Source organism: Trachemys scripta, chromosome 18 (genome assembly GCF_013100865.1).
Source record: "Trachemys scripta elegans isolate TJP31775 chromosome 18, CAS_Tse_1.0, whole genome shotgun sequence".
Taxonomy (NCBI): Eukaryota; Metazoa; Chordata; order Testudines; family Emydidae; genus Trachemys; species Trachemys scripta.
In genome coordinates, this window is record NC_048315.1 from 1728370 (window position 1) to 1756071 (window position 27702).

Consider the following 27702-nt stretch of genomic DNA (forward strand, 5'->3'; position numbering starts at 1 on the left):
AATGATAAACAAAAGAAATAGTATTTTTGAATTCACCTCATACAAGTACCATAATACAATCTCTTTATTGTGAAAGTGCAACTTACAAATGTAGATTTTTTTTTGTTATATAACAGCACTCCAAAACAAAACAATGTAAAATTTTAGAGCCTGCAAGTCCACTCAGTCCTATTTCTTAGTCAACAAATCGTTAAGACAAATGCTTGGACGCATGTACTCTGCAGTGGTGGTTGAAGCATGAAGGGACAAATGAATCTGTAGCGCATCTGGCATGTAAATATTGTGCAACACTGGCTACAACAGTGTCATGCGAACATCTGTTCTCATTTTCAGGTGACATTGTAAACAAGAAGCAGGCAGCATTATCATCTCCTGCAAATGTAAACAAACTTGTTTGTCTGAGCAATTGGTTGAACAAGAAGTAGGCCTGAGTGGACTTGTAGGCTCTAAAGTTTTACATTATTTTATTTTTAATGCAGGTTTTTTTGTACATAAGTCAACATTTGTAAGTTCAACTTTCATTATAAAGAGACTGCAGTACAGTACTTCTATGAGGTGAATTGAAAAATACAATTCTTTTGTTTTGTACAGCACAAATATTTAATCAAAAATAGAAAGTGAGCACTGTACACTTTATATTCTGTGTTGTAATTGAAAGCAATATATTTGAAAATGTAGAAAACATCCAAAAAATATTTAAATGGTATTCTATTTTTTTAATCGCGATTCCTTTTTTAAAATCGCTTGACAGCCCTAATTTTGAAGTCTCTAGCCAGCCAGCATTAGTTCTTGGTGGTCCTAGTCTGGAAGGTGCAATGGGCATAATTTATTATGAGTCACAAGGGGCAGCATCAGCATAGTTTAAGGACTTAGCATTCACATCAATCTACATGAAAGCTGTGAGATGTGCAGCATATGAACCTCCAAGGGAGAAAATGTGCAAAGCCAGATGCACATGGGAAAGGAGGAGGGGGAACACCCCCCACCCCCCAAAAAAACCAAACAAACAAACAAACCAGGAAAGAAATCAGGAGCAGAGGGGGAAAAAAACCCAACAAATTTGAGCCACCAGAAACTCAGCCTTTTGTCGGATACAGTTTTTCCGGAAGCATCATTTCTTGTTTGTGTGAGGTGCTGGAATGAGTGAAAATTAAGCCATTCAAGATAAGGAAAAGAGTTAGAAAAAGCAAAAGCCATTGCTCTTTTTAAGATGACCTTTTTATTGTTGAGACAAGTTTCTGAAGCGTTACTGTCTTCAGGCGATAACAGCATCACAAGTGATTTGCCAGGAGCAAGAGACCATGATAAAAGGTGGCAAGTTGGAAAAAAGAATATGTTGGAGGTGAATTTGTGTGGCACTTCATATGAATGGCTTCCTGGATAATTTGGTGCAGAATCTCTTTAAACACTTGGGTACACAGTCTGAAGACGTCATTGCTGCAAAATCATGTTTACATTTAGCAAGGAGAGCTTCCTGGGAAATAGCATATCAAAAAACCAAGCCACAATCTTGCCGAATCATCTCTCCATCCTGTTCTTGCAAATAAGGAAGTCATAATTCACAGCAATTCAGTCTGTTGCTATGGAAATTGTTGTGGGGTCACAGTTTTGTTTTGTTTTTGCTAGCCAGAATCATGAGGCACTGCAATAAAAGCATCAGACACTAAAGATGGGAAGCCATATTAAGTCACAACTAGTCCATCTCCTTTGCCCGTGCAGAATTATTCCCTCTGGGATATTTTTAGTGCAGTTTGTTTTTTCCTGTTCAAGATTAAATGTGGAAAATTGCTGTTTGCTGAGGGTATGTTACTAAATTAAATGTTTGTAAGTCTGGATTTAAAGTTCAGTTTTGTGATTTCCAATAGTAAAAATCAGTACAGGAATTTGGGACTGGCTTAGAGTTTTCTATCCACCTACTCCTAATCAAAACCTCTCTGCTCTGCCAAGCTGTCTAACCTTCACTTTACTTCCTGCGATTCCATGATCTCACACACACTGGAGCAGAACTCTAAGGTTTTGTATCTGTGTCTGTGGGGGTGGGAAAAGAAAGGTTGGTAGGAGGAAAAAAGGGCAGAAAGACTCAAATACGAGTGACAAATATTTGGAAAATACTAAAGAGTTAACATTTTAGAAGAGTGACTCAAAGAGAACTGAGTTTGTTTGGATAAGAGGTTTTACCTTTCGGCGTACAGTGCAGCGATGACACATCCACTCCCCTGGAGGCAACATTTCCTCGCTCAATGGAGGGTTACTACAAGAGGAATACAAAGACAGTTTACTTTCAGATTCAGCTTGCAACTCAGAGCATTTCAAGCTGGCCCAGAATAATTCTGCGAGCTTCTATTGCCAGGAATCTTCTGCATTTTATTCAGGTTCGTTGACTGTGCTCCCTCTGTAGAGGGTTCTTTGTAATAAACCTTTTATCACCAGTTAAGCAAATTATAAAATCTTATAATCTTCCAAAACATTCACTTCCACCTTAAAATATTCTGCTCTTAAAAATCAGTCCTCCATATTAAGCACTTATTTTCCACTACTGTGGTGCTTGCCCTGTCCTTTGCATCAAGAAAACTAGACTACCCTTTTGGCGCCATATAAATCATGGCATTAATAGATGCAAGTTTCACTGCCCTTAAATATTTACACCTATGCACCTTTATAATTCTAACAGTGTGGTCTTAAAGTTCATTTAGAGCCTACCATAAGACTGGGTCAGATTCTTGTCCAAGAAACGTAGCATAAAATTTCCCCAAAACGAGTGACAGAATTTGTCTTCTAGTTTACTGCCAGGACCCCTCTTCAACTGAGGGTGTCTACACTGGAGCTGGAGGTGTAATTTCCAGCTTGAGGAGACATCTCAATAAAAGCTAGTGTGGGTAACACGCTAAAAATAAAATAAAGGTAGCGTGTGAGGGGTGGGACGGATTTCCTGTCCCAACTACCGTACATGCCTAGGGTCCTTGACGGGATTGGGCTTGGAGTTGCTAATCCACCCTGCCTCTGGGATCCACTTCTATTTTTAGTGCACAAACTCAATAAGAACTAGTGTGTGTACATTTACCCACCTCCAGCTCCAGTGTAGACATACTGTAAGTGAGTTGTTGCCATGAAACTCACTTGCCCAGGAAGAGAAGAGGCAATGCATTATACCTACCAGTGCATTAGAATCAGCTAACTGGCAGCAAAACACATTCATTCTCTGCATCAGTGACTATCAATCAGAAGGCCCTGGTAGTCTACCAACACATGATATATGCAGTTTGACTTGAATATATGAGGGTAAGATTTGTCTGACTCAAAGAATCAGCCCCATAACCATTAATGAACAGATACTGCACCATGTCAACAAGAGTATCTCCAAAACTGAGAGATGATATACTGCATACATGAGTCAAAGTCCATATTCCTTGGAATAGCATTTTCTGTGCCTCCCTTCCCACTATATTTTAATCTCCTTTGTCCAATCCTCCTTCCTGTCTATGTGATAAGGCCACTGGTGAAAGAATTACAAAGTTACTGCTTGATCACAGATTGGGAAGGGTGGAAACCCTTTTGATACGGCTTAACTACAATTCTTTCAGTTTTCTGGAAGCAACAGAATTGTATAAAAGTATTTGCTAGGATCCTGGACTGTGGCCATGAGCAGCTCCAGTAGAAAGCATACAGAAGAACCAGCAGACTGGCTGGCTGAAGCAGGAAACGTGGCAGAGAATTTGGAAAACTGCAAAGATTTTAGGGGCGTGGAAGTTAGTCTCACATCAGTAACAAATGTGAACAAACTTACAAATACATATCAATACCATTTTCTCCTTCACTATCAAAACTGAACTGAATTAAAAAGTTTCCCTTGCAAGATTTGATGACCAAAATCAGCATAAGCAGACACAGAAAGAAAAAAAACATCTAAATGAGAAACTCAAGTTACACCAAATCAGTTCAAGGGGTGATGGGGACAACGCTCACCACCACCCCCAGGACAGTGGGATTTTGAAATCTGGCCATTCTCTAGCCTTCTCTCAGTGTTACAACAGCAGAAGAGATGTTTGAGGGTTTTTTTTTCATTTGTTTGTTTTTTAACTCTTTTCCCAAGACATTTATCTTGTTAGTGTTTTTAAAACAGTAATTTTCAACTAAGATCTTTTTTCCTGCACAAGTTATGGTTTAATCAGATCACTAACTGTTGCAGAGGAAACAACTTCTGTCAGATAAACAGAGGACTCCGTTTCCATGTACTTTGTTTTCAAAGTGTGTTATTTGTAGTTTAACTCTGTACAAGTTTACTGCAGTTGTTAGCCAAACTTCAATGATACAATACGTACTTCAGCCCAAGGAGCCCGCTTCCCTGCAGTGTGTAAATCCACTGGTTAGGCACTAGCATAGGAAGTGGGAGATTGAGTTCAATACCCTTGTTCAGCCAGACACCGAGTGTGACCATGGGCAAGTCTCTTAACCTTGGTGTCTGTTCTGCATCTGTACCATGTGGAGAATAGCACATCCCTGCCTTCCAGGGTCTGGTGAGAATAAACACATTGAAAGAGAGTGTGAGAGCTCAGCTACTGCAGTAATGGGGACCATGTAAGTACCTGAACTTAAGGGACTGAGGCCTTATTTTGTCAAGTGCTTTGAGAGCTTTTGATACAAGGCACTACAGAAGAGCCAATTACTACATTAGTATTAACTAGCCTTTAAATACCAATCACTAAATAGCAGAGTCCTGAAATAAGTGACTGCTAGTCAAGTGTTCTTCTATAATTCATGAAAGAGTCCTTTTTACTACAAGGCACAGTGACACATCACTTAGACAAGCCAATATAAAGCTAGCAAAAGTCACAGATGTTCTACTGTAAGTTAGTCTTTGCAAACAAATACTTCTAAATACGTCTCAGATATCAGCTTCTTCAGTGAGTCTGCCACCATCCGTTCTGAAGCTGTAGGTATTTGCTCCATAGAGAACCCTAATGCTAGTAGCAGGTCCCAGGCACTGGGTCTGGCCTCAGCTTTTAAGTTTAACCTATAAAACAGACTTCCTCTTTTCAAACAACGTCGTAGCATACATTGGGTAAGGCTCTCAAACATCCTGACACACAGCCTTCCACAGGCATTGAAGCTGTCAGGTTCACATTCTGTATGTTCAGTTGTACAGGTTCTAAGAATGGTTTTTACTGCCTTTTTCCTTCAGTCTTCCAAAGTGGGGGTAACCGCCATTTCTGGTCTCAAAAACATAGGGGGATTCAGTAGAGGTGACACATCTGGCAGCAATTTTGAGAAACAAAAGTTGAGCATTTCAAGCAGCCTATGCTTCAGGAATCTAGAGTACTATATTTCTAGAATGCACAGTGAAACACACCTGCAGCTTGTTTTTCCATTTCCTGGAGGTCTCAGGTGAACAGATGATCAAGCTCCTTAGAAGGCACAAAGCACCAAAACCTCTCTTTCAACCACAGATAACGTGACAGAGAGTCAGATGTGCGGCTGAAATTATGTTTTTTGTTTTAAATAAACAAACCTTTTGTTATCAGAAGCCTTAGTAACAGCGACGATCTCAAATGTGCTTCTTAACATTTGGATTAATTGCAAGTCCTGAGGTGACCCCAGCAATAGCTTCAGATCCTTGACTCCTACTGGAGTAAGAGTTCTTTAAAAAATGTAGCTAGAAGTCACTGAACTATCTTGGGGCATCTTGCTGATTCACTGCCCCCATCCCGAAAGAACAAAACTAAATAAATTTAGCAGTTCCAAAACTGCAAGAGGGCAAAAAGCATTTTAAGGTCTGTTTAGTGTGCCAACTCAGAAATACACATTTTGCCAGACACACTTCAGGCTATTTTAACTCATTATCCTGATCTTAGATATTTTTATAATGAAACAGTGAATAGCGCAATGGATCCCAGGAAGTGATAAAGGACAAAGGATTTTGAATAGATTTCATTTTATGATGATTTTTCAAAAAAAAAAAAATTTCCTGTATGTATTTATGAATATGATTTTTTGTTTAAAAGAGTCACTTAATACCACATCTCTCTTGCATTAGTCTGTAAAACCACTAGTTTTAAAACAAAATGCTCATTTTTAAGGCTCTCTGAACAAAGTTGCCATTTCAGATCAACTGCAATATTTCAACATCAAGCTCTCCTCCTGAATTTACTTAACCCTCCAACAGGGCCCAGCTACTGCAACCAATGCGCCAAAGCCTGAATCTGGTCCCGGAGGTTAATGAACTGCTCATCAAGACAGAACACTGTACTAACCAAGATGGATGAATACTGTTCTTGCACTGCTGTATTCTGAGCCAGGAAAAAGCCACTACCCTAGGTTAAACACAAAGGAACTGTACCTTAGTTAAGCATGCAATTTTAATTAACTAGTTATGACCACATTCCCCACCCCTTTACAGTAGGCATAATAGAAATAAGATCTTTAAGCAAGACAGCAGTCAGTGTTCTTACCATTTCACCAAACTCTACTTTGAGCTGACCACAACATGGCTGTTTTCTGCCTCCTATCTTTCATACACTTATTAACACAAACCTCAAGAGCATTAATATTTGTTACAGATGAAGTCGCTGCCAGCAGGACCTGTTGCTCAACAGCACCAACTTAATTATCAATTACACATAATATATTTGCTTTTCAATATGGAATCATACCACAGATAGTTATACAAGAGCCTGCCCTCCATTTCAGAGACTTTTCCTTTTTATCATGACATGCAAGCAAAATGGTGCAGCAACACTGACATAACATGGAAGGTTATCGAAGTGCGACCTGCATCTGTCTGCTCAGCAGTGTAACATGTACATTTTAGAACTTAAAACAAAAGAAAGACAGCCCTGAAAAATATAAAATCTGATTTTCAAAGTTAAAGGACTAAACACACACACCTGAAAGGTCAGTCCCACAGAGAACTAATTAAAGATTTTCATGGCTCTACCATTGTAAAGAACAGATTACTGTCAGTATAAACAATATTTAACGCCTTTTTCTCTGGCTTGTGTAATCTCATGGTTTCTCTATACTAAGTATCTTTTTTTAAACCCATTTTCACAATATAATGTTTATACAAGACTCATTTTACAAGTCTATGGAACTATCTCCCATATACTGTACATTATGCAAAGCCTCACTTAGGAAGGTGAAATCATTATTTAAATGGATATCATGAAATCAAACAAACCCCCAAAGTGATCTGTATATTAGGAGTTTTCATCAAGCAATGAAGCTTGTTTTATTTTTCAATTTCACACTCTGGAGCTCACATACATCTGATGCTGGTATTAGACTAAATCCTGTAATTATGCTTACCGTCATTTCCTGAGGTCAGCAAAGTAAAGAAAACAAATGCTCAAGGGAATGGCACCCTCTCTGATCTGCCACATAAATGGTGCAAGTGTAAGACACTCGTCTCAAAAGGAACTGATTGTGACTGCATTGGAAATGCAAGTTCATTACAACTGGCATTCCTGGTGGGCACCTTGCTGAAAAAGACCATTTGTGAAACCTGCAGTGAGGGTGCTGCCTGCCTGCTGATGGCAGAGAACAGAAGCCAGTTTCCATCATGCTTGAATAATGGAGTGGAGAACTTTGGAGTTCAATGTCTGAATAAACTTCCTTGTAAGACTTTGATGCTGATGAATTGTGCAAAGACATACTTGGAGTTTTCTCTTGTGCAGAGGAAAAAAGTCAGAATTTAACAGAAACAACTGGGCACAAAAAGAAAAAATTCACAGCAGCCCCTTCATTCAGCTCACTCATGTTGCTTCCTAAAGCCTCCCAGTTATGTAGCAGGATTTACTGACTGACTTATATTGGAAGACACTGCCAGTAAGATAAAAGGCAGAAGAGTGAAAAGCCTTTATGTGGACTCGTCTTATTCTAATGATGGATGCAGCTACAGCTGTTCTACAAACATCATAGAGAACAAGGTTTATTGGCTTCCCAGTGTATGACCATAACTAAAACTAACAAGGAAACTAGCCAGAGTGCCAGCATATTACAAATGCCCCATTGAGAAATATAGAAAGTTGCATCATTTAAAAATTTGCAATTCTTTGAAACAGTTTTACTGTGCCCAACTTACAAACTTCTATTCACAGCTGCTCCCCAAAGCCCTCCAGGGAAAGGACACCTGGAATGAAGTGTTTGAAGCCAATACATTATACAAAGAACAAACAAGTCAACAACTGCAGCTAGTCAAAATCCCTGCCTGTCTTAACTATTTTACCATCCCACTATAGATCTTCTGTGCCAAGGAACAGTTTGCTGGTTTATTTTCTGTGGAAAAAAAGGAAATGGAGACAGTGTATCTTTAAGACATAGTTAGGAAATATTGCAACCCCCTTCCTCCCCAATAATGCCAGAATCTCTCCAACAGGAAGTAGGAGAGGAGATGATTCAGCAATATAAGTGTTACATAGAGCTATTAAACAGCGCATCTAAGCTATTCAACCCCACTATGGAGATCCACCTGTTTTTTTTAAACACAGATAACGTTTGGCATGTAGGATCTAGGTTTGGGCTCTCTTTAAACTGTCAGCTTCCTGATGTTTATAGTGAAACCAAAAATCCCACAAACCAAATGTCAGAACGTAGAACGCATCCCACATTTTGGATAAACCAACACGCAGTACCTATTTCCTCCTAAGAATGATCAGAGCTCCAACACACCTTTACTATACCGGTTTCAGGAACAAGGTATTCGATGGGCCTGATCAGACTTTAAGTGGCCATTTTTGTATCAAATGTGATCTGGTAAAGTCTGCAAGATTTAAATACAAACACACATTTTACAACACGTTTTATTTGACAGGATTTTAAGGACAGCCACTGTAGAGGTTGGGAACTTTCCTCTGTAGGAAAGCTGCATATTCCCTCCCCCCCGCCTTAATATTTTGGGGAAAATTAAAAAGCTCAATCCTGACAAGTGTAAGGTAATCTGCATTGGAAGGAATAAATTTAAACTTTGTCCACACTGCTGGCTCTAAATCAATACCACTTAGTAAGGAGACTTAAGCATCACTGGGGATAGCTCAATGAAAACTTCTGCTCAATGACTATGGCAATCAAGAGAGTCGTATATGGAAGACTAAAAATATTACACCGATTACCCTCTCTCCTGGAGTCCTGCATTCAGTTGGGTCACACAGTTGCAAGGTACAGCAGAAACAAAGGATTCAGAGATGGACAATAAAGAGATCAGAAGCCTGGAGTCACTTCCATGTGAACAGAAAGAAGAGTGGGACCATTTCGTTCAGAGGAGGAATGTAAGGGTTTAGGAGGAAGTTTCACTACGCACACGTGGTTCCATAACTGTTTACTATGGGGTTTCTTGCACATTCCTCTGAAATATCCAACACTTGCCACTGTCACAGAGCAAAAAACTACACCATCTGCTGGTCTGATCTGATATTGTAATTCCTGTGCACATGAAAGCAAGGGACTAGTAGTGCTGGCTAAATACTGACATTACATGAGCTCTTACTTTACCCAAACATCTCAATCCTTCCTTGGATCCTTCCACTCCTGGGAGCAACTGTTAATATCAAATTGTCTGATAAATCTTTGATGTGGACGGATATCCACTGGAGTATGGTCCCAAAATCATTTCATTTGTGAAGCTATGAATGCAAGGTTTTCAATGACAGAAGTGGTGAACTAGAACACCTGGCTTCCCCCCATTGCTCAGCTTGAGTTATTAGCAGAATTTGGATTGGTGCAGGCCTTCCCAGGATTTAAACTCTCAGCTAATGCCGATGGTCAAACACCCTGTGACGAAGTCTGGAGAAAGCACCCAGGGGACAGACACTCCGGAGGTCAAGCCTCAGGAACGCCTTATTGCAAAAATAAACTTACAGGGTTACTTCAGGAAAATTCCAACTCAGGCAGTTCCATTCTGGCAATGTAAAATTTACTCTGCTGCTTTAGTGACGTGGAGTGTTCTTCTCCGCTTGTCCTGAAGTGATGTTAAGTGCAGCCTGCTCTGATAATACTAAACACTAGAGTGGTATATGATCTGAAATCCTTTGGGATGAATGTAGATGTAATATCATATACAATATTGCACATGCATTAAGGCGGCTAAATTGTGTGCAGATCAGGCCTACAGAATCACATGCAAACAAATGCACTGTTTCATAAGATTCTCAATGTTTGTGATGAACTTAAAACTCCATACAGCACGATGAGGTGCTCTTTCCCCTAAAGAGGGGAATAGCCAAGTCACTTTTAGACTTACTGAAAGGCAAGAAAAGATAACGCTCATCAATATTGCACAGACTGAAGAAAAAAAAACCACACCACCTAAAAAATTGCCAGACAGGACAGTATCTAATCTACAAATTCACCACGACACAAACAATATTTCTTCACACAACGCAGTCAACCTGTAGAGCTCATTGCCAGGAAATATTGTGAAGGCCAAAAATATAACTGGGTTCAAAAAAGAATTAGCCAAGTTAATGGAGTATAGGGGTTCATCAATGGCTATTAGCCAAGATGGTCAGGGATGCAACCCTATGCTGTGGGTGTCCCCTAAATCCCTGACTGCTAGAAGCTGAGACTGATGACAGGGGACGGATCACTCAAATTACCCTGTTCTGTTCGCTCCCTCAGAAGCATCTAGCACCATCCACTGGTGGAAGCCAGGATACTGAGCTAGGTAGACCATTGGACTGTCCACTATCGCCATTCCTATGAAATGTCTTTCTGGTTGATCGCTTATGCTGTGAGACATGAAACTATGTATATCTTAGCCAATGTAACTGTGGATACTCTGGTTACCCATATACATGTCAAAGACATTTGGGAAAACTACAAAGCACATGATCTCTTACTGAAGTGAGTTCCACAGGTTAATTGTGTATTATGTAAAAAAAAATTACCAGTTAAATTTGTTTGCTTCTAAGAATGTTCCCTTGTTCTTAATCAAGGAGAGAAAGTAAACAGCTGTGCCTGTTTAGCTCTCTCTAAACCACTTGTTGTTTTACATAACTCAAGGTATGTTCCCTCGCCTCATCTCTAGAAGAGATTATTAATTTACATTTAAAATCATTTAGTCTAACTTTCAATCTCTCTGCACACAGAAGCCTTTCCATCTCTCTAATATTTTGTTGCAGGCCTCTATATCTGCTCAACATTTCTCAGATGGAATGATCAAGTGAATACATATTCAAGGTGAGAACATTTTAATTTGCTTGAGGATTTTTAGTCTTAGAAATACCAGGAATGTCAAGTCTGGAATTCTGTTTTGCTAGTTGTTTTGCTAACAAGACAGAAGTGTATACTGAATTTTAATAGAGAGCTTTTCTCCAAAGTATTTTAATTAATTAGATGTTTAAAACTTGTTTTCTTTTATTTAAACCTGAATAAAAGCATAATTCTCTCAGGCGTCACCACAACATGTCACAATCCATGTTAACATGTTTTTTGCAAAGGGAAATCATGCCTCACCAATCTACTAGAATTCTTTGAGGGGGTCAACAAGCATGTGGACAAGAGGGATCAAGTGAACAGAGTGTACTTAGATTTTCAGAAAGCCTTTGACAAGGTCCCTCACCAAAGGCTCTTATCCCATGACAGCTTACTCTGCTTAAGAGGGCAGGTGTTCTCATGGATTGGTAATTGGTTAAAAGACAGGAAACAAAGTGTAGGTATAAATGGTCAGCTCTCAGACTGGAGAGAGGTAAATAGTGGTGTCCCCCAGGGGTCTGTACTGGGACCAGTCCTATTCAACATATTTATAAATGATCTGGAAAAAGGGGTAAACAGAGAAGTGGCAAAATTTGCAGATGATACAAAACTACTTAAGATAGTTAAGTACCAGGCAGACTGCAAAGAGCTACAAAAGGATCCCATAAAACTGGGTGACTGGGCAACCAAATGGCAGATGAAATTCAATGTTGATAAATGCAAAGTAATGCACATTGGAAAACATAATCCCAACTATTCATATAAATTAGCTGTTACCACTCAAGAAAGATCTTGGAGTCATTGTAGATAGTTCTCTGAAAAACATCCACTCAATGTGCAGTGGCAGTCAAAAAGGCAAACAGAAGGCTGGGAATCATTAAGAAAGGGATAGATAAGACAGAAAATATCATATTGCCTCTATATAAATCCATGGTACACCCACATCTTGAATACTGCATGGCGGTATGGAACGACCACCATATGAGGAGAGATTAATAAGACGGACTTTTCAGCCTGGAAAAGAGACGACTAAGGGGGAGGGGATATGATAGAGGTCTATAAAGTCATGACTGGTATAGAGAAAGTAAATAAGGAAGTGTTATTTACTCCTTCTCATAACAAAAGAACTAGGGGACACCAAATGAAATTAACAGGCAGCAGGTTTAAAACAAACAAAAGGAAGTAGTTCTTCTCACAATGCAGAGTCAACCTGTGGAACTCTTTGCCAGGGGATGTTGTGAAGGTCAAGACTATTAAGAAGGTTCAAAAAGAACTAGATAAATTCATGGAGGATAGGTCCATCAACGGTTATTAGCCAGGATGGGCAGGGATGGTGTCCCTAGCCTCTGTTTGCCAGAAGCTGGGAATGGGCGACGGGGGATGGATCACTTGATGATTACCTGTTCTGTTCATTCCCTCTGGGGCACCTGGCATTGGCCACTGCTGGAAGAAAGGATACTGAGCCAGATGGACCTTTGGTCTGACCCAGTATGGCCATTTTTTTGTTCTTTCAGAGCTTCAGCTGGCCCCAGAAATTTTCCAGGTAGAAGTACTAGTTTAAAAAAACCCAAGCAGATTAAAAAAAGCAAAACTGAAAATCCACCCAGCAGTTTTCAGATTTTTTTTTTTTTTTAAAAAGAACAAAAAGATAGAAACATAGGCACAACCTCCACCCCCTTCTTCACACCCTGCTCCTGTTACTATTCCTAGTGGAAGGAGATCCTAGGGGTAATTAACACAGTAACTCTTCCCGCCATCCCCCCCAAAAAAACAAAAACAAAACAAAAATCAAACCACAGCAGAAAGTCATAGCCTGTATAGGCACTTATTTTATAATGATTAGGGTTACTTGCTCAGGGAAGGGTTTTTTGGCCTGTTCTGTCCTCAGGCCATGGCTAAATTCAAACCCCACAGACAGCACTCTCTAGCTCGTTCTAGTTTATTTCAAAAAGTGACTCATGCACAGCAGACATCAGTGGAAAAGGCTCAAGTCAGGTTCAGTCACTAGATTTCCTCCCAGCTTGCTGTTATAATATTTGCTTTTTATACTCTTGAGATGATACACTGAACACTTCTCAGGAAATGCAATTTGTAAAAAGTATGCTAAGGGTGGAAAAAACCCACAACTAGTTATACACAGAAAAGACAGAAACCTGCATGGCTACAACTGCATTCAAGTGAGCTGACAAAATTATGATCCATGGTGACACGCAAGGTATTTTTCTCTCTAAGTGGGGTTTATTTCTACAGCCCCTTGGCATCACACAGCAGTCTACTAGGGAAGTTGGGCAAAAGCCATGGTGAGAACTACTGGTTGGGGAAGAACACAAGAAGCTCTTTGATAGGTTGACTGTGCCAAGTACTCCAGAATCATAGTTCAGTCACATACAGTTTAGCCAATAACTCACTGAGGCAAGACGCTTGCTTACACTTTCTCATTCTGGGCCCTGATCAACACGTAAAACTTAAGATACGTGACTCAGGGCTGTGACAACTTCACTTCCCCGACATATTTAAGCCAGCCTAAGCCCTGGTGTCGACACTGCTATGCTGATGGAAGAATTCTTCCGTCAAACTAGTTACTGCCTCTCAAGGGGGTGGATTTACTACAGCAATGGAAAAATCCCTTCCATAGCTGCAGCGTCTACACTACTGTGGCATAGCTGCAGCTGTGCCACTGTAGTGCTCGTAAGTGTAAACATAGGACAGATCGAGAATTTCACATCCCCAGAACAAAGCCACATTATATTCTGAATTACTTTAATGTTTTCACACACCTAAACTTGCTTCCTGGATGGTCTTTTAAACTGCTAGATCTTGCACGGATTTCTACTGTATTATTGTGTAAAGCCTCTGACTGCCAGATGCTGGGACTGGGCGACAGGGGATGGACCCTTTGATAATTGCCCTGTTCTGCTCATTTCTTTTGAAGCATCTGGCATTGGCCACTGTCGGAAGAAGGATCCTGGGCTAGATGCACCATTGGTCTGACCCAGTCTGGCTGTTCTTATGATCCCTTGCTACCACAAGGTTCCCCTCACATCCTAATGCACTGAGGACTCTGTTTCAAAAGGTACACTTTCCTTCCTACTCTGGAAATTACTGCCTACTTTCTTCACAGTAGGCTTCTGCTAGTCAATACTGACTTAAGGATTAAGGAACAGGTTTCCTAGAACACCAGAAAAGTCAAGAAAGCATCACATTCTGACTCAGTCTAGATACAAAGGAACTCCAAGATGTGTGTGTGCTTACGGGGTGTCTTGAAGCTCAGCAACACCAATGCTGCTGCCTTTATTACGTCAATACCTGTGCTGAATGTGTCTTATAACTGAAGGCTGGCAATATGCTTTTCTTGTAATTTACACACATGCTTGGCACCCCACAAATGAGGTGTAGGGCGCGATAGGAACATAAGAACGGCCATACTGGGTCAGACCAATGGTCCATCTAGCCCAGTATCCTGTCTTCTGCCAGTGGCCAATGCTAGATGCTTCAGAGGGAATGAACAGAACAGGGCAATCAAATGATCCATCCTGTTGTTCAGTCCCAGCATCTGGCAGTCAGGGGCTTATGGACACCCACAGAAGCGTCCCTTCTGTGGGTGGTGTCCCTGACCATCTTGGCTAATAGCCATTGATGGACCTAGCCGCCATGAACTTATCAAATTCTTTTTTGAATCCAGTTATATCTTCTTGCGAAAGAGTACATCAAAAGTTTCAATGGAGTTTTACGTTATATTTCACCAGCCTTGTATCAGGCAGAGTGACAACAGACAAGGATCTCAGAGGGCATAGTTCAAAAGGAGTTCTGCTCTAGTCACCACAACCAGTTTCCTAATTACAATTCACTTATAGAGGCCTGAGGCACACACTGGTGTAACAGGCTCAGTCACATCCCTGCCAGATTCCCCAAACAGAGATGCTCCCCAGTACACACTGTAACAGAGTGATAGCACCATGAATATTTTGTTAAAAGTGCCTAGAACTAAAACTTCTGATTATCCCACCTCTAAAGAAAGCAAATGCTGTTTTCCCCATTTTCTCCTCTAATCAGTACCAAACAGAGGAGAACACACCTTTATTTTATAACTAAGGCCCTGTATAAAAGACAAGTTTTTATTTAAAAAAAAAAAAAAAATCATGAGTGTAAATGGCAAAGTATTGGATTTCACATGGTTTGCATGCAATTAATTTTACAACTTAATTTAGTCAATTTATAGGCCAGCATGAATTTTACGAGTGTTAGGAAAATTCATTCTGTCCTTGTTTTTTTTTTTTTTTTTTTTTTTATATTTGTCTTTTGTGGAGGGCCTTATATTTTTTTCATTGTAGACATTTTCCATTTTTAAAAACATTTAAAAGATCATAGTTTCGGGGCATTTTCATGATTTCTGTGGCCTCCATGAATTTGTATAGTGCCTTAACCAGTTGTCCTCCTCCTTTTCGTGGGGGAGTGGGGGGGGAAGGGGAGGAAGAGAGTGGGATGTAAAACAAGCCATAGAAAAAAATTGCAGGTGGTGACCGTTTATTCTTTATTTTTTTTCAGCAGTGTTGAGCCTAGGTATGTAGTCTAATTAAGGTCAAAGAACTTTTACAGGTAATATTTAAGATCTGCATCGCTGTCATTAGCCAATGAACAGTACCCATCAGAAATCAAATCCAATTCAAATCTCCTTGCTAAAGCAAGTGCCTCTAGGTACTAGAAACCCTTTGGGAGGACGTTTCCACATTCTGAAACGCTCCCATGAGCCACACCTACAGATGCGATAACACACTGGAAGACGGCAGCTAGGAAGTAAACCCATAATGGGTGACTACTGAGCAGAACAATGGATTCAAACTAAGTCACAGTTACTTAAAAAATACTTCACTAAACCAAATAGTTCAGCAAGATGCAGCATCTTTAAAACACAGATTTCACTGCAGCAGTAAAAACTGATGATCACAATTTTCAAAATGTTTAAGACTTACAGTTCAACATAAAAGCATATTTTCCCCTAGGCAGGGTAACAGGCCTTTTTAGTTTTTATCAGTGATTTTATCCTGTACCTTTCAAACAACTTTACTTGTAATTTCAATACCTTTTCTAATAAGTTTAGTCCATTTGATACAGAGGGGGGTGAAGGAATCATGTTTAAGTTCAGCTGTTATGGCACATCTTTTGATCACTGATGACTGGGAAACCCGATTACTGTGGTCCAATTCTGAGAGCAGCAGCAATCAATGGTTTAGTCATCAGGCACACTTCACTGTGTACATGTTAAATCAACCATAAGAAGATTTTACAAGAGCATGCACCCACATACTGAAGAGAATGATACCTTAAGAGTCCTGAACTAAACATTAAAAAAAATTCAGTTTATTAAGTTGTGACAAACCAAACTCCAGAAAATTCTAAGTTCTGCGCACATTATTATTACTCCAGTTGAACTTTTATGGCTTTGCATTTCAGAGCCTTAGTGTAAACTAAAAAAGCAAAACCAAAGTTGAACAAGAGAGCTTAACAGAGCTGCTAGGGCTGATCATGTTACTGTGTCTAAAGGCACATAAAGAATGACTTTTTTTAATTAAGTAGACCAGTGCAATTGCGTCTTTCATTAACTTTAATATCTCAAATTCCACATTGCTTCTGAAACCACCTAAATACCAAAGGCAATTAAAGCATACGAATTTGGCAAGCAGCAAATTCATTTAAAATATTTAGTTATTAACAAAGATAAAATAGCATGAGTTGTTTTCTTACATAACTTTAAAATATTATGGTCTCTTCTAACGGTTATGAGCTCAAAAAGAAGCTTAAATTAAGTCCATGTCTCTGTATTCCAGGCTTACTTCAAGGACCTTTTAAAGGATGGATTTTGCCAGTACACTGTTCACATAAAAGGAGGATCTAGTTTTGATAACATTTAAGTTTGAATGTTTACTAAGTTCATTTAAACCTACAAAGAGCTAATGTGCAAGTCTTTTTAAAGTTATTAGTAATTTCAGTATGAAGTTACACTTCAACACTACATGTAAATTAATGAATTTAAACTTTGTCCAATTCACTATTACCTAGCTGAGAGTTAGTTATCTTATGGCAAGATGTCCAGAGCACCTATTTTTATGGCCATTAAAAGACAAAATCACTGAAATTAAGGCAGCAGCTCAGAATCTAGATGCCTCAAAGATTTTTTTCAGTCAAAAAGAGAGAGAAGGGGAGGAATCGGACACAAAAGTGAAAAGTCAAAATTAACTCCTAAATTATTAACTAAATTGAATGCTAGCTTGCGATAGGCCAAGATAATTCTAAATCTGAATAAGGTACAGAAAGTTATTCATGTTGTAGCAGTTGAACATAAAGATTTCACATGTAGAATGGAAAACTGTCAACTGATGTGACTCAGAAACTAAAATATGCAAAACTAGGCTAGTTTAGCTTCATCTGCCTCTCTTAGCAAGCTCTGTTACTCCAATTCTTCAACAACAGCATGCCAGAGGACTGCCAAATCAGAAAGGGGAAACGGAGCCAAACACTCCAAATGTAAACACGGGGAGGCAAGTGTTGCAAAAATGTTTGATGGAACTAGCAGACAGTGCTCAATGCAGTGCTCTTACCCTGTAACAGCCACAAAATTCATCTGGTTCAGAACAAGAGTCAACTATTAAGGGAAATCTTGGGAGGTGGCACAAGAGATTCACAATTTTGGTATGTCAGTGTTGTCATGTAAAGAGCCATATTCACTTCAAAAGGAAGTTGATTAATTTCAGACAATTTAAGTTGCTTCAGTATACTAACACCCTTGTACTCAGGAGCCAGACAAACAGGCAATTGTAAATGAGAATCTAACTGAATGTTATGGGTCTGTAATTTGAGAGCACCTTTCACACTAGGAAAAATTAATAGCACTGCTTTAAAAAGTCAGTTCACTTGCTTTGTTTTGTAACTTCTATTGCCATTTTTACTAGTTATCTATTTTAAACCTGCACTTTTCCTCTCAATCACTTTCTGCTTAATCCTTCAGAAAAGCCATATGGAATTTTTGACATCACAATAATTTCCATGGACTGATCTCAAGCACAGGATCGCCATTTACTGAGGGATCAGGCAGGAGAGAAGAGACAGAAAAAAAACTACAATAGCTACACGTATCTCGAACAAGGGGGTAAGAGAAAAGTACAGAAAGTTACTAAACAAGAAAACTGCTTTTGGATAATTTTTAAATAGTTTATCCCAGCTCAAAAGCCCCCTTGGAATCGAATTGTGAGATAAAATTCAAGTAAAGACTCTACTGCATTACTTCTAGAACTGTACTATGAATGCAAGTTATTGAAATCACATTAGTGAGTGACAAATTAATATGCAAGCTTCATAACCAAAACCAGAGCTTTAAAAGCTAAAAACCAATAAAGCTTCTTTGGAAAAAGCTGATAAGTGGAAAAAGCATTCTATGCAAAATTTAAATCTGAAGTCAACATATTTGAATATAGCAGACGCAGCATCATAGGTAATCTAGCGAAAAGGGCACTACAAAATTTTCTATAACTATTACCCCATCTAAATTATTTGCAACAACGCTGATGAAATCTGATGTAAGCAAAGAAAATAAAATCTATTTGTTTTTTCCCCAAGCTATAATCTTTCTTGGACAAGATTACAAGAGTGGTCAAATTCATAATAGATGAATCAGAAATCTGTTCCATCCACATGAAGTCATTCTGGGGCTGACAACCCACTCGTAACTACAAAGAACTTGGTAAAACTGCTCTTTTTGGCAGGTAAATATACTGTAATTAGACCTGGAAATATTCAAAGCTATCATCTTTTTTCAGCTGGCTTCCAAATATGTGGAAATACTGGAGAAGTCAAGGTATGTTTAAGAACAAAACAAAGGACTTTCAGGAAAGAAGACCAGATCTCCCGTGAACACCCTGACACTAAACCAAACCAAAAATGGAACCACAATACCTGCCTGGATTATATTTCAAGACTTGCTTTCTGGAACATATCTTCAAAGTGCACACAATAGATTACAGAATGAATTTCAATAAACATGGGTAAGAACTCACCCACCAGACTAACATGGACTATGGAAGCAGAGAACCACACTTTGCATCATTTTGGGTTGTTTCCTTTTTAAGTTAACCTTACAAACCCCTTACCCTAGAGAGCAGTCTCATTGAAGTCAACATGACTTATATGCATAGCTAATATCTCCATGACTAGAAAATGGATATTGACTTAAGATCAAGAGACCAGGTTTTAAGTTAAGTGAGAAACTGGGTGTGCATCATTTCCCTCCCCAAAATTCTCAAGGTTTCTAGCAGCTATCCTGCTTCAACAAATGAGACTCAAAACTGTATGGAGGCTTAACATTTTAGGCACTTAATTCGACTTTACCAGGTTCAGCTTATATCAACAACATCCTAACGTACAACATTAACTTGTTTGCGTTGAATTACTCAGCCCTACATTATAAAACAATCCTGTCCGAAAAGGACAGCTATGTGAAGGAGAGCTTCCGTGTAAGCATCCAAGTTTGTCTCTTTCACCAAGTGAAGTTGGCCCAATAAAAGATTACCTCCCCCACCTTGTCTAATTACTAAACAGATTAAACCAAAAAAAACAAACAAAACAAACAATGTTCTCCAGCAGATTTTAAGTGCTCTATATAATAAAACTACCAGGGGAACTTCTTCCAGGTAGAAATGATGGTATCATGGATTACAAAAATGGAGTTTCCTGTCTTGGGTATACAGGTCTATAGAGTGGTAAAAGGGCACTCCCTACAGAATTCTGACCAGACGGTTAATTTCCCCAGTATCAGTAATCACTGTAATAAGCGCCCTAAGACCTGCAATTAGCATATAAAAAAAATACAACCATTCAGCTAAAGTCACAAGGAGACAACTGTAGCCGAGTCAAACAAATATCCGAGGCATGAAAGACGATAAGGAATGTGGTTAAAAAAATCTCTCTCCAAGGAAGAATACCGATTTGCCAGAACTTCATTGCTCTGACTTGCCCTGCTCCCTCCCCCATCCCATTATTCACTTTGGCTGTCTGAATTTCACATGAGCCTGAGTCAATTGCTGAACAGATATACGCAAATTCGCTTTCGATGCATTTGGGCTCCTCACACAGAAGCAAAAAATAACTTCTCAGGGCAGAAACCGAAGTTCAGACATCTCCTGACTTCGCTAGTTTGCTTTTTGTTACTAGCTTGGGAGGCTTCCAGGTAATGCACCGAAGGTCCAGTCAGTCCCCCCCTCACAGCAGCCACTATGCTCTAAAGCACACATTTCCAAACCACCACCGAGGATTAGCAACAAGAGCACAAAACTACAGGCAAGCTGTCCCTGAATTCGTATTGGTCACTCCTACAAGATGGAACAGGCAGGTCTAAAGGACAGGAGGAAGGAAAAGGGAATAAGGAGGGGTCAATTTTCAAGTTCAGAGTTCTGGATCAACGCTGGGAAGATACTTCTGTATTCAAAATACTACAGTAACGGTGCCAGGGTTTGGAAGTGCTATATGCAGCCAAAATGGCGCTGAGAATAAAAATATAATTTAAAGGAAGGTCGCCATATTGTAAACAGTGAGGCAGGGAGAGACACAGAGACAGCAACCTCCATTATTCCCAGCAGCTGCAGCAGCACCACCGAGGCGCTCAGCAACGTCAGGCCAGTCCAAGAGAAGCAAAGGCGACTTCCCACCCATCGCAGCCCCCAAGGGATCCCCCGAGCCAGGCAGCCCCGAAGACGGAGCGGGAAGAAAAGAAACTTCAAGGCTGAGCCCCCGGGCGCCTGCAATAAAGGCGATGCGAAGCGCAGGCGGCCAGCCCAGCTCCTCCTCCAGCCTCTCCTCGGCCCCGCCGCTCCACACTTCACACAAAAAGGAAAGAGGCGCCGCCTGCCCACCCCCAGGCGCCGGAGCGAGCCGCTGCGCCCCACGGAAAGGGGGCTGGGGGGCTTTTCACCTCGGCTGCCCCGGAGGAGCGGGCGCTCGCGGGAGCAGCCCTGGCGGGGTTTTGTTGGCGCACCCAATGCGCCGCGCTAACGGGCAGGACCCCGGGCCTTACCAGCACTGGAGGTGGAAAGCGGCCGGGCAGTGATCGCAGCACAGCAGATCCCCTCCTTCCTTGCAGCTATCGCAGCTATCGTGGTTCGTGGCCCTGCCGCTGCGCCGGGCCTCCTTCTCGGGCCGCCGGCCCTTCTTCTCCCCGTCCTCGCTCTTCGGCGGGGCCAGCAGGGCTTGGATTTGCTGCACACACAAACAGAGGGGCGGTGAGGGGCTGGGCCGAGCCCTGCCGGCCCGGGGACGCGGCCCCCACCCCGCCCGAGCCCCCGCGGCTCCTCCCGGGTCCGGCTCCGTCCCTCCGCGCTTCCTTGGGTGGGCCGCGGGGGCTCCCGTCAGCCCGGCCCCGAGGGGGGGCCCGGCCCCCAGCGGCCCCCGCCATTTCCCCGGCGCGGCGGCGGCTCACCTCCATCAGCCCCCCGGAGGTGTCCAGGTCGTACACGATCGTCTTGGTCTCCATCTTGCCCCACATTCATCCAGCCCGGGCGCGGCGGGGGGCCCGGCCCGGCCCGGGGGCCCCGGCCCCTCGGCGGGGGCAGCGGCGGCTCCTCGCGCGCTCTCCGGGGGCAGCGGGCGCGGGGGCCTCAGGCCAGTCCCGGCGGGGGGCGGCTCGGTGCGGGCGGGGGCGCTCGGCCTAGCCCACGGGCCGCGGCTGCTTCCCCGTCCTCCTCCTGCCGGGCCCGGGGGAGGCTGCGGGGGGCCCCGCGCCCAGTGCCATGCCGGGGGAGGGACGGGCGGGGGTCGGGCGGGACCTGCGCAGGGGCTCCGGGCTCGGCTGGGCTCCGCTCCCTCCGCCTCAGACACACAGGAGGCGCCGCTAGCTGCTTAGGGCCCCGCCACCGCGCAGCCCGCGCAGGCGCAGCCCGCCCGGGCCCGGACACCCCCGCCGCGCAGGCGCAGCCCGCCCGGGCCAGGACACCGGCGCGCAGGCGCAGGCCGCCCGGGTCGGGCTCCGGAACCTCGCCACCCCACGCGCAGGCGCAGCCGAGCTTGGCCCCGGACACTACCACGCAGGCGCATCCCAGGTGGCATAAGCGCCCCCATCCGCCCAGGCGCGATGCAGTTAGGCGCCATTCCCGCGCAGGCGCACACCGGCCTCCCTCCGGCCCAGTCCCGGCGCAGACTCAATCTGACCGGCCCGGCCAGGAACCCCTCCCCGCCCCGCTCTATCCCCGCGCAAGCGCAGTTTAGACTGCCCATGCGTTCTACGCGCATGCGTAAGTCCTCCCTTGTGGGTAAGCTCGGCGCAGCTGCAGTGGGTCTAGCGTGCCGACAGGCGGCGCGCTCCGCAGGGGTTGGGGTTGGGGTGCTGTGCTCGGCGCTGTACAAAGAGGGGCCCAGCCAGCTCCCAAGGCAGAGCACAAAGCTGTGCTCCTGCTGTCTCATGGCCCTGGCATGTGCCCACCTTGCGCCTGGCCTCTCTCTCCTGGGGGTGCCCGGTCCCATCCTTTGCCCTGTGGGGCCCGTGCCTGCAAACCATGGCCTGGGCAGCTGGCAGCAGTGCCCTGGGGCTGGAGTGCCCTTGGCTTTGCCAGCCTGGTAACACTGGGGAGCATGGTGCAAGTAGGGACCACTCCTGGCTGTATTCACTGCCCCTCGCGCTCGTCAAGCGCTGGCCTGGGGTACCCCAATGTTGACTAGTGTAGATGGGCTGGTGTCCAAGGGGAGGGGGGGAGTTCAAGGTGGAATAGAAACATGCCGGGGGCGGGTCTGAAACCCTCTTTTTATCCCAGAACTGCCAGTGTGGGCAGCAGGCTTGTGGCATGAGCACCTTTGCCCTGTGCTTGAGAGCCCCTCTGTAGCGGGGAGGGCAGGTGAGCTGCCGTGCCCGGTCAGTGCTTGGCCTCTTGGAGCCTGCCGTCAAGAGTGCTAATTGTGGGTTGGGAGGGGAGACTGAACGGGACTGAGACCCCCAGCCCACCCCATAACGACTGGCACAACGTCTAGTCACTCTGGACCGGGGCTGGATTTGGATGGCTGCACTAGCTCTGAAAGGCCCAGTCTTCGGCCCCATTCGGCCCTTCTGCAAGGTGCAGCTCTTAGGAGGCTGCTCGCCCTTCCCGGGGACTGACGCCAGCAGCAGCAGCAGCCAGTACCCGAAAGGTTAGCCAGTAACAAGCTGCTTCTGGGGGCGCGCCTCACCCCATGTGACCGTGGGAGCATAATGCCGTTTCTGGCAGGCCCACGTCCTGGCAGTGACATCATCCATGGCACCGCTACGTACCCCTGGGCTGGGCCAGCCACAGCCAGATGGGTTACAGCCCGGCCATTTGCCTTATTCCTTTTTAATGTGGGTTCAGACTTCCTCCTTCCCACCAACAGACAGCGTGTGGATAAAGCATGGCTGAGCTGTGTGGCCTGGGGTGCGTGTGTAATCCCTCTCCCTTGGCTTTGTGCTGGTTTCATTGTTCGCCTACCCGCAGCCACATGCGGTGAGCTCAGTGCGCCTGGATTGGAATGTCACCTCCAGGGGAGCCGCTGGGGAAAGGGGCCCCTGGCCTTGCTATCCTACTTTCCTCCACTGTCGGCTCTGATGACTTTCTGTTGCAGTCCTGGGCCAGCGAGGGAGCCCTCTGCCTGCTGCTCTGAGCCCTGCCTGGCTCCCAGTCCTTGCGTGCCTGCCGGAGGAAGTGGCTTCCGCTGACTAACAGTAGTAGCAGCAGTAGCTTCAGGTTGTGTTGCTTGCAGCCGCCACGCAGTTAGCTGCGCCCCACACCACATGTTGGGGAATTGCTGCCTTTTCGGAGCCAGGTGCCGCTAGCAGCGTTTGTGCAACATGCTTGTGATTTCTGTGCTAAGCGCTATGGATGTCACTGCTCTGAAGGTTCCCCAGATTAAAATGCTTATGGGCCAAAAAGCCCTTGGAATGCTGTGCTTCGTGGCCTCCGAATTCCCTTGTGGTGTCACTTCGCCTGAGTGCCGGGGCGTCAGCATTACCGAGCCACCGTCACACTCCAGCAGGCAGACTAGACAATGCAATATTGTCTCACGAGCCCATGTAACTTCCCAGTATGCTGAGCCCCAGGGGCTGTAGGTATAAGCAGAAACTCGCTCCTTTCCACTGGCCTCCTTCTTCCTGCTGCGGCATGCAGGGCTGTCACCGCTGGGGCGGTCACTGCGGGGGCTTCCCCTGTGGTGGGTTCATCACCTTTCGGCCTATGCCAGAAGAAATGCAACCTGTGGGGCAGTCGTGAGCAGGAAGTGTGGCTGTGGGTGGCCCACAGCTAGGGTGACCAGACAGCAAGTGTGAAAAATCAGGACGGGGGTGGGGGGTAATAGGAGCCAATACAAGAAAAAGACCCAAAATCGGGACTGTCCCTATAAAATCGGGACATCTGGTCACTCTACCCACAGCCCAGCTGCGCCTCCATGCAGCAGGTTTCCTGGTACATGCTTGCGTCTGGGCCTGCTGCGGGGCGTGATTTCCCCATCTCCCTGTGTGCTGTTGGCCTGGGCTCCACCAATACTGACCGCATCCCACTCTGAGCCCCTGGTGGCTCCAGCTAGGGCCGGGGGTAGGGGTGAGAGGTGGGCAAGGGCTGCCCTTCCCCAGAGTCTGTGCTTAACACTGGGCCAGTGAAGGCTCCTCCACCCCTCCCCAGGTTATTGTTCGAACTCAAACAGCCTGGCTGCCCACTGCTGTGATGGTGCCAGGGAGGATCCAGGAATGCTCACACCTGCTTTTCTTCCTGAGCTTGCAGTTTCAGTTCCCCAGGCATGAGAAATCAAATGAAGCAGCTCCCCCACCTCAGGCAAAGCTCTGGGGACCGAGAGGACAACCCGAGGGTCTGGGCTTTTGATGCTCCCCAACAACCCGCTGGCAGGCAGCAGTGAGGCAATTCAGCGACCTGTGCGTGGAGGCCACGGGGAGTCAATGCCCTTGGGCCGCTCGGCTCTCTCTGACACTGATGGGCACCAGGGGGAGTGGCACCCTTGCCAAGGCCAGGCAGGGTAGGCGCTCCGTGAGCAGCCGCTCAAGCAGCAAGACTGCCCAGGAGCCAGGTGGACCCTGGAGAAATCTGGGGCCAGTCCTGTGGGAGACTGGACTAAGTGCAGGGTGGTGGAGGACGAAGGTGGGGCAAGTCACAGGCTGGCATGACATGGGGGTGCAGCAGTGTTACCTACCTGGCAGGTGGATGGGGGTAGCGGTGTAGTGGGCAAATGGCCAAGAGGAGAGTGTGGGCTCAAACAGTGCCCCCCCATCCCGCACATCAGCTTGGCTTCTCCTGGCAGGTTCGGCTCAGATTCCCACTGCCTTGGGCTGCAAGGCAGCCACTTGGCGCTGGAGCAGCGGGAACCCAGTAAGCACCCCCAACCCCTCTGGCCATCCCACCTGGGCTCGTCCAGGTCCTGCCCGATTCAGGGGCTTGGCCATAGCTAGCTGTCTTTGGCCTTTCTCCTGCAGCCCAGCACGCAATACAAGCCCCTGGCCCATAGAACTGACCCCCTCGACCCCATGGAATAGAATCATAGAATCATAGAATATCAGAGTTGGAAGGGACCTCAAGAGGTCATCTAGTCCAACCCCCTGCTCAAAGCAGGACCAATTCCCAGCTAAATCATCCCAGCCAGGGCTTTGTCAAGCCGGGCCTTAAAAACCTCCAAGGAAGGAGACTCCACCACCTCCCTAGGTAACGCATGCCAGTGTTTCACCACCCTCCTAGTGAAATAGTTTTTCCTGATATCCAACCTGGACCTCCCCCACTGCAACTTGATTCTCTGGCTTGCTTGCCTTTTTGGAGAAAAACCTCTGCTTGGGGGAGGGCGTTTGGGGGTGGTTTCTTTTGGGGGATGAGGGGAAGCTGCAAGAGGCCTTATGGCGGTGGAAGGGCTTTTCGACGAGGAATGCTCTGCAGCGTTTCCTGCAGACAGGCTTGGATTCACCTGATCCCCTCTGGAAGTTTGTCCATACCCAAGTCCCCAGCGCTCACACTTCCCTCGGCCTTTGAGATCTGCATGCTCCTGGAGGAGCGCTGCTGGCATGTGGTTTATAGCCTGAAATCCGGCTCTGGGTGGATGGAGCTGGGGCTTGAGCCATTCATGTTTTTGAAAATGAGTACCTAGGGCAGCCTTCCCCTGGCATCGGCAGCTGAATAGACACCAGTGAAGAGATGGAGCACAGGCCTGCAACGCTCACGGCAGCCCTGACCATAGCGGAAGCAGGCAGCTGCGCTCCCAGCTGGGTCCAATGCATGGTCTACAAGGACACAAGGGGGTCCAGGAAGGTCCCATGGGGCTGCCCTTCTCCTGTGTCCTCCCATTCCCGGAGCTCGGCTCTGCACCATCACGCTCCATCCAGGACAGTGCCCAATTTCCCCAGCCGGGGGTGGTTGGTGTGTTGGGACCCTGAGTACGTCTGCAGCAGGGAGTGAGGTTTAGACATCGCCCCAGGCGGTTTCAGCGGGTTCGCCCTCAACACATACAGGTGGCTCTTTTGGCTGCCGGAGGGATGGGGAAGCATGACAGGTGAGGACAGGACAGAAAATTCGGGCCGCCTGCCGCTCTCGTTCCAGGGGAGGAAGGTGTGAGAAGGTTCCCTGTGCTCACAGATTGCAGGCCCCAGGAACACGGCACCACCACGCAGAGCAGGTTCTTCTAAAACACCAGTTTATTAAGGAAACAACTGAAAGAAAAGCCTGGCTCTTCTCCCCAAAACGGACCAGCGGCTGAAAGCTGTGACTGTCCATGACATTTTACACGGGAAAAGCTTCCAGCCCAGGCTGGGGCTTGCCAGGCCCAGGGGCTCCGGCTGGGTCGGGGGGCAGCAGCACTAAGCCCCCCTTTCCTCACTGCCCTGCACAAGCGCTCTTCCCCTCATGGAGACCGTGCAGAGCTCCCTGTCCCTCCAGCACCGGTGCCCCTTGCTGGTGGGATGCCCCGTCCTGTCCGTCTCCACAGCCCAGCCTGCTGCTTCTCACTCCCTTCTCACAGAGAACAGCCTGGCAGGCGCCGTGGCTGGGCTGGCGGGCGAGGGCAAGGGGCCCTGGCAAACGCGGGCTGGGAGCCGCTTGGGCTGGCGTCTCTCTCAAAGCCCCATCAGGGCTCTCTGGGAAGCAGCCGCTGCAGCCAAACACTCAGTCCTGTCCTGGCGCCACGCTAGGCTCTCTGCAGCAGCGGGACAGCCATTCAGAAGGGCCCGAGAGGCAGAGGGGGGTGGGCTGGGCTAGACGCCCGGGGGGCCAGGAGGATTCTGGCTGCAGGCTGGAGCTGGTGGCCACCACCTCAGGGAGAATGGCATCTTGAGCGCAGGGACCCTGGGCAGGTGCACCTGGGTGGGAGAAAAGGTCTCCCTGCCCCAGCCTCCTGCAGGGGCTGGGCCTGGATCCAGGGACTGCACTATCAAAGGCCACACTGCCGCACCAGCACCTGCCCCAGCCCACGCACACAACTCACCAGGGGTCTCCTTGAGCCACATGTGACCGAGCCGGGGTCCCCCCCCCCCCCCCCCACACACACACATCT

General features: G+C 45.6%; 1 protein-coding gene across 2 annotated transcripts in view; it reads right to left on the reverse strand.

Annotated features, from left to right (window-relative positions):
• Positions 1-21806, reverse strand: part of PHF12 (PHD finger protein 12) — a 44957-nt gene extending 23151 nt beyond the window's left edge. The window contains exons 1-3 of one of the 2 annotated variants that reach the window (XM_034752373.1): positions 21647-21806; positions 21245-21426; positions 2179-2251 (exon numbers count right to left, since the gene is read on the reverse strand). In XM_034752373.1, the coding sequence (XP_034608264.1) occupies positions 2179-2251; positions 21245-21426; positions 21647-21712 (321 nt within the window). In that variant the 5' untranslated portion in view covers positions 21713-21806. The remainder of the gene's footprint in view (positions 1-2178; positions 2252-21244; positions 21427-21646) is intronic. The other variant, XM_034752372.1, reaches the window with a different exon arrangement.
• Positions 21807-27702: the final 5896 nt, after the last annotated feature.